A 10,708-nucleotide genomic window follows, 5' to 3' on the forward strand; every position below is an offset into this window, starting at 1 on the left:
CCGCCGAGCCGCAGCACCCGCGCGCAGCGTGTCGCTCCGCCGCAGGGCCGCCGGCGCGCGCCATGTCGCGACACAGCTCGCAGGACGAGAGCCTGCAGGGTGAGGGGCCCGGGGGGCCGGGAGCGGGGCCGGGAGCGGGGCTGGGAGCGGGGCCGGGCGGAGGTGTCGGGCCGGGCCGGGCCGGGCAGCCCGCGCTCCTCACGGCGGCGGGGGCGGCCGAGCCGCGGGCGGGAGGCGAAGCGGCCTTTGGAGAGCCCCGGCGTCTCGGCCGGGTGGCTGGAGCGCTGCAGCTGCCCCCGAGGCCTGTGCCCTGCCGGGAAGGTCCGCAGAGTCTGGGACGTGCCCCGGGGCGGGGACCGGGGTCCCTCGGGTGTTTAGCGAAGCCAGCAGCAACCTGACCCCCCGAGGGACAGCTGTGCGTGCAGCCGCCGAGCGAACCGTGTGCTTTACGCGGAGATTTTAGCCATTTGAGGAGACATTCTAACCCTTTCTGTGCAGTCTGGCTTTCTTTTTGTTTGTTTGCTTCCAATTTGGAAAGCAGTACTTTAAGATGTTAACCTTTCCAGAGCTGACCGAGTACCTGATCGGTGCTGACCTGCACCCCCACCGCCCTCCTCCTGGGCTGGAACATCATGTAAGATCAGGCTCTTCTAAATCCTTCCCCATGACTCAGTCTGTTCAGGCTGCATTGCCACGTTGCACGTGCTCTTATCTGTTTATATTTCTGACTCGATAAACATACGGGCTCTTTTATTTTTATAATGTAACAGCACATTCTTAGGGCATCAGCACAGCCTCACTCACAGAAGTGTCTAACAGGAAAAAGTGTGAAGCACTGGTGCTGTGACCCTTCTGCTGTAATCTTAATCTTTTCCCTGCTTTATGGTACATCCCCAGTGCTGTATCCAGTAAGACTTCAGCAGCTAGTGTTAGTTTGCTGCGGGGAGCAGTTGGTTTGCCTGTGGTGCTGATGACAGCTGAAAATGCACATCTTGACAGGAGAAAGGAGCTTATGGCCCTGGGCACAAACCAGCCATCGTGGCACAGTCTGCACAGCACGGAGTGGTTCTCCTGGTGTAAGGAGGGGAGCAGGAACTGAGGTGGGATGTGCTGAGGAGCAAGGACAGGTAGGCTAGGAGCTAGCTGATACCCTAAAGATGGGCACTGCCTTCATTTAAATGTCAGTGATCTTTCTTTGGTAACAACTTGGGTTTTCATCAGTTTGGGGAGAGAGAGTAGGGAAAAGTTTGTCTTGTTGTAAACACCTACCCAGACACATACCACACATGGTCACATGAGGGGGGAAAAACACAAACAAAGCAAACCACAGAACAGTTGAGACATGAAAGAGGCTGTGCAGAAAAACATTTCTTCCAATCTCGGTAATCCAGGATGTGTGTGTTCAAAAGATTTTGTGATCATCTGGCTTTTCAGGAGAGAGATAGTACTGTTATTCATGCAGATTGAGCAGTTTTGGCTTTTTGCTGTTTTCATTTGGTTTATGAACCTTCAGTCACTTCTCAACCAGAATCTCTTCATTTGTTCGCTCTGTTTCACGTGAGATCTCTGTGTTGCCTTCTCCCCTTCCACGTGCCTTTAAAACTGCTCCTTGACCCCTCCTGCTGTTCTCCTCAGCCTGGGTTACTTCCCAGCTCTGCCCCAGCCCCTTTTCCTCCAGAGCAGGATCAATCCAGAGGCCACTGCCCGTGCCTCTCCCTTTCCTCACCCACGCCTCACACGTCCTCTCTGCTCTGCTCGGGGAGTTTCACCTGTCCCCTTGCTCCTGAGCTGTTAGGTTGCCTGGGAACTGCTCCAGGATGGGCACAGGACGTCCACCTCCTGGCTGCTGTTGGCACACGTGGACATGTTGCGTAGGCAAATTCCACTTTGCTGATTTACATATTATCTGTCCCTCGAGCTGATTTTGTAAGTGAGGCAAGAGATGCAGCCCCTCTGTGTGCTGGTTCCTGCCAGCCCAGGGGAGAGCTGTTGTTCAGCACACTCTTAGGAACAAAGCAACATGTGACTGTCGGTGTTAAATATACTGCAAGTAGCCAACACATGATCATTGCCACATATCCTCTGTTGCTTAACAGTAACACCTAAAAATGCTCACTGAAAAAAGGCTAAACAAAGACAGTTATTGGAGTCTTGAGCCTAAAAGCTTTTCAGTAGGTGAGTAAATAAACTTTGGCAGAGAAAGTCCTTGAGGTTCTTTTATTTGGCTACCACCGGTGTTGAACAACAAAGAATGAACCATATCCCAGAATGAAAGATCTTCAGCTGCAGAAGGAGACACAATGTACTGACCAGTGTCTTCCCAGTTTGCTCACAAATGCTCTCCCCCCCCTTCTTTGGCATCTCCTCCTGTCTGTGAGCTAAGGGGCTGGTGCTGCTGCCTGTCGGGCTGTAGCGACAGGCTGGGGAGGATCAGCAGGCTCGTGTTTGAGATGCCTTCTGTCAAACCCTCTTGGTTTATTGTGGTTTTGTTTTCCATGCCACACAGGCTCCTGGGTTGAACTCCACTTCAGCAGCAATGGAAGTGGCAATGGAAGCACTGCCACCAGCCAAGAACAAGTACCTGCTTCCATCTCCATTCACAATGGGGACATGGAGAAAATACTCCTGGATGCTCAGCATGAATCTGGAAGGAGCAGTTCAAGAGAGAGTTCACATTGTGACAGGTAAACAAAATGCACTTTGTGAGCAAAGTAAAGGACACCGTGACATGAAGCCATTTCTGTGCACCAGAGACCAGTAGGAGGTGTGTGCATGTACATGTGCACCTGCATGCAGAGAGCAGGAGGCAGGAACACTTCACATTGAGAAGGCTGGTACTTAAGGAGTAGAGCACTGCTGGAGCCAGAAAGAAGTTCCATGGCTCTCACATCTCATGAAGATGCCATCTGGGATTTGGTGTCTCCTGATGCACAAGTCAGCAGCAACAGGGTGTCCCTGGCTGTGCTCAGCCTTGGTCTGGTCACTGTGTACCTGGGGGCCTTGTGGGGCTGTCCCTGTGCAGGCAGCCTCAGGGCTGGTCTTCAGAGAACAGTGTGCTGCTGACACTGTTGCCTGCACCAGGAGTGTCAGAGAAAGGTGTAAAAAGCCCCTTGAGCTTTGTAAGGAAGTACATCAGTCGATGGTTCTTAGGTAGCTACTAAAGTATTGTTCTGTCTCTAGCTTTCAAAACATAATGGGTTTCTAGGAGTGTAACACAGCAAAACAACTTATGTCTGATGCACATTGTCACTCAGTGTTATTAATTCTTTGACTTGATTTTGATGGGCTGTGAAGTCTGCATCCTAAAGTTTATTTTAAAAAAAATAGATAAAAAAAGGAACTGCAGGACCCAAAGCAGACAGTAGGCTGCAGGACCTCCCAGCCTGATCTGACTAGTCTGAATTCAAACCAAACTCCACTTCTACCCATCCTTTGCTGCCTGCTATTATTTATTAAGTAACATGGGCCACATCCCAGAGGCTCCCAGGCCTGTGTCTGCAGTGCTGAGCAGCAGCTCTGTGCACCAGAGCTGGGCTGATGGATAGAAAATCAAACACTAATTCCATATGAGGCCTGGGTTGTATCACCCACTGACAGATGAATCTCTTTAAGTTACAGCCAGGGCACTGTAACCCTTGGGCAGAACTGTGCACGGAAGCTTCATTGACTGGGTTTTAGTGTGTACCATAAACAATGTAATAAAAAAATGTCTTGAGTTCTTTCTTAATTGTGCTTCTCTTTTCTTCAAGCCCTCCTCGTTCCCAGACGCCTCAGGACAGTCACAGAGCTTTGGAAATAGAGAGTCACAGCAGTGGAGAAAAGAACAGCTTTCAGGTAAAAACCTCATCCTGCTTTGGGAGAGCAAGAGTAAGAAATTTGTTGTTTGAAAACCAGCATTAGGAAATGAGAGGGAAGAGCTGCTATTGGGGAGACTTAAATAACTTCGTAACTCAGAGCAATCTCTGCAGAATCAGGTTTTGTGTATTCACAGCTGACTTGAGTGGATTTATTTTTAATCTGCATTATGAATTTAGAAAGTGACTTTGACAGCAGCAAGAATTTCTAGAATCACTTAAACGTGGTGGCCATGAAATACATTTCTAAAGCACTGCCATAGCTTTGTGAGCACATTTAAACAACTTGTACTTTGCATTTCTTTATGCTGCTTTGTAAAGCTCACTATTATTCCTCATTTCATTCTGTACATTTGTTTACATACTTGCAAAGAAAATCAGTAAATACATTTGAGAAGAGAGTAGGAAAAAAGGACACTGTAGATGAACCATGTTTTATCAATCCATAGCTTATTGCCTGGTGACAGGCTAAAATCTTAAGTCTTCACTGTAATTAGATACTAGCTTCAATATGAAAAAAAAATACTTCCAAAGCATGTTGAGGAGTGAAGTATTAAAAGTATTTAAGTCAATTTCCCTGCTCTTCCAAAGACTTGCTGTATTATCTTGGATAAGTCACTCTCCCTGCACTGTTTACATACAAAGAGACACTATTTTCTCACTAAGTGGAGGTGTGTTCTGTGCCTGCTCCTCGCTCTGAGCAGTTAGGAATCAAGATTGTGTTTCACTGGGGGCCTCAGCAGCCAGTGCTGAACCGGCAGAGGTCCCCAGCAGGAGCAGTTGCTCTCACTCCACTGTGCAGTGTAACTGCTTTAATTCCAGAAAGAGCTTGGGACCCTTGCATTTTACTTTAAAAATATCACAGATTTCTTCCATCACTCCCCCTTTTTTTTTATTGCTGTTGTTTATCCTAGATAAATGTGTGCTCTGGGTATCACCAGCTCAGGGTCTCCTTGATTTCCTTGGCTGGCTGTACTAGTTCAGGGGTTATCTTTGTCTACCCAGGGTTACAAAGTTTTTAAAACAAAGTTTGTGTGTTTGCTGTTTGTTCAGTATTTAACTCTTTGGTTAAACTGGTTAAACTGCACACAATTCCTAAATTATGCAGCTATGTCAAGAATCCAGGATTTAATCTGTTCTCAGCATTACATGAGATGGGCTTGGTCCTGTTGCCTCTTCCTTTATCTGAACTGCTTCCCATCCTCTCCACAACTCCTGCAGGAATCTGGCTGCATCAGTTCTCACCTGTAGGTTAGCTAAACGCATTACTGGAAATTAGTTATTTTGGGTTTATTTTTCCTAAAAACTTTTCATATGTTTAAAGATCATTATTTAGATGTTGAGAACAAATAATCAGAAGTTAGGAACCCATCAGAAGTAACATTCCCTGGACAGTTTTATTTCCATTCTTACCCATCTATGGAGCATATGCAGCTGCTTTAATTCTATGATCAGATACTATTTTTATCTCCGGACCTTGGCTCCATTTAATGCACACATGTGAAATGAGAAGCTATGTTCTTACTCAGCATTTCTGCTGTAGTTCACTTGAAAACAAAGCCACAGATTGCCTGGGGGTGTTCTCTGCACAGCTGTGTGCAGACCTGGGCCCACCTCACCTGTGGGAAGGGGCTGCCCCCAGAGCTAGGCAGCTTGATGAGACTGGGATTCGTTTCACTTGGCTTGTAGGAGCTTGACCAAGGACCTTGAGATACATTTGACATCCATCCAGTGCTGAAGGCTCGCTCAGAGCTCCTTCTGCCAAATGTCAGTCAGATGTGGGGCCTGGAGATGCCTTCAGGTCCTGTGTGTAAAAACGCAGGGCTCTGGTGTTTTACTTCCAGGGAAGTCTTCACTTCAGCAAAGGTGGGGACATGGGATGTGGCCTCTCCCGTTCACATCCTCCTCTGAAGACACATCTCCCTCCTCCCCCATCTTTGTCTGGGGTCTTGATACCTTCAGTAGAAGTGATGTGGAGAGCCCAGGGTGGGCAGAGGTGTGGGGAGAAGGGAGCTGCAGAGGCGGCCTGGTGTGCAGTGCTGCCGTCCTGCCTGGCGCGGTTCTGAGCGCTGCCTGATAGTTGCTCTTCCTTTCAGTCTGAAGAGGATTTTCTGGAAAGGAGGAGGGAAGTCGAAAGGCTGCTGAGGAAGAACGCGGATTGGATCTGGGATTGGTCCAGCAGGCCGGAGAACATCCCTCCAAAGTGAGTGCTGTTGGTGTTCTGGATGGACTCAGAGCAGCTGGTGCTTCCCCAGGGCTCAAGACGTGTCCGTTAACGCTGTGACTCTGCTTCCTTCCTCAACCCCAGGGAATTCCTGTTCAAGCACCCCCGGCGCACAGCGACTCTCAGCATGAGGAACACCAGCGTCATGAAGAAGGGCGGGATTTTCTCAGCGGAATTTTTGAAGGTTTTCCTCCCCTCTCTGCTGCTTTCTCACTTGCTTGCCATTGGACTAGGGTAAGTTCAGTTTCATTTTTCTTACAAAGAGGTAGATATTTTTACCTGCTTTCTCTGAGGCCTAGTTCTGACTCCCACTTCCCTCCAGTCCTGCTCTTCCTCTGCTCACTCCCTTGCATAATTCCCAAACCTCATTAGGTTGTGAAGGTTGAGTGAGGGGACATGAGAGGCTGGGGGACAGGAGGGACAGCCCAGCTCTGCTGTGCTCCTGGTGGGGTCTGTCAGCCAGGGTGGACAAAAGCACAGGGTATCTCCTGTGCAGCACGGAGATCTTGACCACATGGTGCTGTAAAAGTAACATGAAACTAACGTAACTCCTTCCAAAATTAAAATGAGTAACTGGACGAGACAGAATAAAAGCATAATGGAATTTTTCCTTTCAAAATAAAGACAAGTTTGGTGGTGTATGTACTGGTTGTCGTCCTGGTCACCTCCACCACTGCTGCTTATTTGCATCATTCCAGTTTCAAAAGGAGTAACAAAGTCCCATCTTCAGAAAGTGCTGAATGTGCTATCAGTAACATAGTCCCACTTCAAAATCAGAATTTCTTTGAGGTACAAGAAGGACCTGAGTAGAAGATGCAGTGTGGGGCAGCTGTGAAAGCCTGCCAAGGTGGGAAATGATGACTGGGGCCATAGTAAGTACACGGAGATGGCAGTAAAATGAGAGGTTTGCAGGTGTCAGAGGTATTTAGCAAACAGAAAAAACTTAACCAAAGGAAAAAGGAAATAAAACCTCAGACCTGGTGACCTCCTGATGCAGTGAGTTCTTGCTGACCAGTGTGTCTCTGGCTCCCACATTCCTGACCCTGAGCAGCTTGCCTGGAGTTGTTCAGCCCCAGGACCCAGAAGTGTCACCAGGCAAGGGTAGGCACAAAGTCACCAGCAACTGAACACTGAGTTTCAGAGGAGTCACTTGATTTGCCTACTTAATTATAGAATTATAGCTGGCAGTGCTGGCCAGGACATGCCCAGTAACCTGATGAGAAAGGTCTTTACGTGCTGTGCTGCCTGTCGGAGCTGAAAGGCAACCCTGGCTGACCGTGTGCTCCTCATCCCCAGCGTGTACATCGGCAGACGCCTCACGACCACAGCCTCCAGCAGCACCTTTTAAAGGCACCTGAAATGGAGCTGCAAAGCCCAGCGCTGGTCTGGGAGGGCAGGAGGTGAAGAGCAGAAGCGGCCGAGCCTGCGGTGACTCCCTGAGCGGGGTGTGCTGTTGTGTAGGTGTTGTGTGCCTAGTGTAGTGAGGAGGGGCAAGGAGGTGCTGAAGCCAATAACTATCATAGCTAATCTGCTGGATCAATTCATAGAGCTTGTCCCAGCTGCACCCACGGCTGTCATTGCTTTGTAGTGAAGTATCTTTGAAAATTACGAGAGCTTGATGTTTCAAACCAACCCTAGCTTTACTGTAGCGATGGTGACTCAGCTTGGTGCTCATCTAACTGCTGTTCCTTGTACTTCATGGATGTGAATGTTTGTCACTGCAGCTGTAACCATGACAACAAGGGATTAGCCCAAGAAAACGTGTGGCCTCATGTACAACGTTGGGACTTCAGAGGGGTCTTTGCCTCACTCGAAGCGGTTCCTTCCTCGTGTGGGTTTTGCTTCACTCTTTCACGATTGTGTGAGGTGGGAAATGCTGGGGCGGGGGGAGACAGATTCTGCTGGGAGAGATGAGTGTGAGGGAAACTGCACCTGTTTTTACTAGTTCAGAGCGTGATGCACAACAGCCTGAAGTAAAATTTGGACTTTAATGGCTTATTTTGCAAAGACATTTATTTAACTCCCCAATCAATAGAAGTTTCTTCTGTTGTATCTACTTGCAGACTGCTGCTTCTCAGTCTTTTTATCTGTACAATAATACATCTGCATCCTATATTTGCCTCATCCTTGTATAGATTGAAAGAAAATGGTTGCCTGCTTCTTTGTTTTTACTAATGGAATGCCTTTTCATTCAGTGATTTTACCTTATTTAATGAGAAGAAAGTGAATGTTTGCCAAATACCATGTTTTATATATTTAAATAAAAAGGTTCCTTGTGGATTCAGAGTTTTCTCATTCCTTTTTCTCTCCTAAGTGTTGAAAGTGGCTGGCATACTGTGTCTTTAAACAAGTTTCACCTTCTTCACTCCCATCACTGACAGGTGTGAAGGTTCTGTAGAAAACGACTTCAGTGCTGCTGCTTAAGCCTTATGTCACTTGTTACACCTTCATGTCCCATGTAGCTGTTACCACAGGTTATCGTAGTGAAATGAAAACCATGTTCTGTGTATTTAAACCATGTGATTTGCATATTTATCATTACCAGCACCTTGCCAAGTGGTGCAGCTGCCACCTGCCACAGCTGCTGAGAAAACATTTCTAATTGACATTGCCACCTTGATTGAAATGAGAAGTGGCTGAGGTTTTTAAGTCACTGCTCCAGCTGCCCCTGGGGTCATGCCTGTTCTTTGTTTCTTTACAGAGACAAGACTCTCAGCCTCCCCAGGGGGCTCAGCTGGGAACTGGGGGTGTCGCCTTTGCTGGGATCCCCTGTCCCTGCACAGACACAGCCCCACAGACAGGAAGGACACCAGCAGCAGGCAGAGGGCAGGACATGGTGCCCAGGCTGGGCACAGCATTGCTCCTTGGGTGTCCCCATGGCACCTCTGCCAGGAACCAGCCTGGGTGGGACGTGGGGCAGAGGCACTCAGGAGGCAGATGCTGGAGGATGTGCTGTGGGGGCCTAGGGTCACCAGGGCTTTAAGAGACCAAGAAGTTCCTCAGGGCAGCCAGGGAGCTGCTGCTCAGGGGCAAGGACTGTGCTGCAGCTCCGCCCCCCTGGCCCGGGGTGACCTGCAGCTACTCGGTCTTGGGTCACCTCAGCTGCCACCAGCCCTGTGGCCACCAGGGCTGGGACAGGGCCAGCCTGGGAGCTCACTGTGGAAAGATGAGGTCAGGAAGGTGAAATCACAGAATGCCAGGTTGGAAGGGATCTCAAGGATCACCTGGTCCAACCTTTCTAGGCAATACTCCAGCTTATACGAGGTGGCTCAGCACCCTGTCAGGCTGAGACTTAAAACTGTCCAATGTGGGGGAATCCACCACCTCCCCTGGGAGACTGTCCCAATGTTTGACTGTCCTCATGGAGAAAAATTCACCTCTTGTGTCACATTGGAATCTCCCCAGGAGCAACTTTTGCCCATGACCCCTTGTCTTTTCCATGGGACTCCTTGTAAATAGAATCATAGAATGGCAGGGTCAAGGCACCTCAAGGATCATCTAGTCCAACCTTTCTAGGTAATACTATATAGGGACTCTCCACCTTCTTGGTAGCCACCCTTTAAGTACTGGAAGATGGTGAGAAGGTTCCCCTTATATTCCCTGAGCACAGAGCTCAGCCAGGCACAGCCCCACCACCTGGGTCTGTGCCTCCAGGCCCGGCAGGCTGGGGGGCTGGAGCACAAGGCTTACAGGGAGCAGCTGAGGGAACTGGGGGTGTCCAGCCTGCAGAAAGGGAGGCTGAGTGAGGGGTGACCTCGCTTCTCTGAGCAGCACAGGACCTGCTTGTTAAAACCCAGGATGCAAAGAGCAGGACCCCGGAGCTGCTCCCACAGCCAGGAGATGGAAACTGTTCCAAAGATTTGTTCCATTGATTTGTATTTGGTGACGCACGGCTCATCATGGGCATAGGAAAGTCATGTTTGCTCCCTCCTGTGATTCCAGGACAGGGCAGTTGCATGGGAAAGGCCTTGCATACCTGCCAGGGCATCAGGAAGGCTACTCCATTTCCAGCCTTTGGGCAGGGTACAAAACAAGGGCCTTTGGTTAAAAGCTTGAGAGAAACAATTTATCAGACTTCTGAGCCTAAACATGGTGCTCCAGCATGAAACATCAGTTACTCTGAAGGGCCACCTTGCAGGGGAACCCCAGGCTGGATTTATACACCCCCACCCCTCTTACTTCACCTTGCCAAGGGTTTTTTTCTGCAGCCACTTGGCATTTCCAGAGTTTAACCCTGAATCCCATTCCTGCAAATTCCAAACTCATCCCTGAGAGGAAGCAGGGACTTTTCAGAGGGAGGTTCATCTCCCCCCAATATTTTTCCATCACAGAGCCAGTGACTACAGCCACCACTGCTGCCAACTCCGTGCTCCCTGCAGAACGTGGCTGACAAGCAACACACACACGTCTGGTGAAGCAAGGAGGATGTTCAACCTCCCTCAGCTTTACAGAAGCTCTTTGACACCCAATGTCCAGCCCTCGTTAAACTGGGCATTCAGGATCCATCACACCAAAATGAGCGACTCTTTCAAACAAGTTTCAGGAACTCCAGCCCCTCATTTCCAGTCCCGGCCATTTCTCTCCCCAGAAGCAGCCGGTACCTCCCCGGGAGGAGGTGCTGGCAGAGCTG

At 49.2% G+C, this 10,708-nt stretch overlaps 1 protein-coding gene across 1 annotated transcript; it reads left to right on the forward strand.

The window, feature by feature from the left end:
- BNIP3 (BCL2 interacting protein 3) lies at positions 1 to 8,358 on the forward strand. Its single transcript, XM_051619051.1, has 6 exons — positions 1 to 99; positions 2,507 to 2,684; positions 3,750 to 3,834; positions 5,951 to 6,057; positions 6,163 to 6,312; positions 7,375 to 8,358. The coding sequence occupies exons 1-6, from the start codon at positions 63 to 65 to the stop codon at positions 7,424 to 7,426; spliced, it is 609 nt and encodes a 202-aa protein (XP_051475011.1). The 5' UTR covers positions 1 to 62; the 3' UTR covers positions 7,427 to 8,358.
- Positions 8,359 to 10,708: the final 2,350 nt, after the last annotated feature.

The sequence above is a fragment of the Apus apus genome, chromosome 4, assembly GCF_020740795.1.
Source record: "Apus apus isolate bApuApu2 chromosome 4, bApuApu2.pri.cur, whole genome shotgun sequence".
Classification (NCBI taxonomy): domain Eukaryota; kingdom Metazoa; phylum Chordata; class Aves; order Apodiformes; family Apodidae; genus Apus; species Apus apus.

Coding starts and splice junctions, on each gene's coding strand:
- BNIP3 (XM_051619051.1), top strand. CDS start 63: ATGTCGCGACACAGCTCGCAGGACGAGAGCCTGCAGG. Junction 100..2,506: donor GCAGGACGAGAGCCTGCAGG/GTGAGGGGCCCG, acceptor CATGCCACACAG/GCTCCTGGGTTGAACTCCAC. Junction 3,835..5,950: donor GAGAAAAGAACAGCTTTCAG/GTAAAAACCTCA, acceptor TCTTCCTTTCAG/TCTGAAGAGGATTTTCTGGA.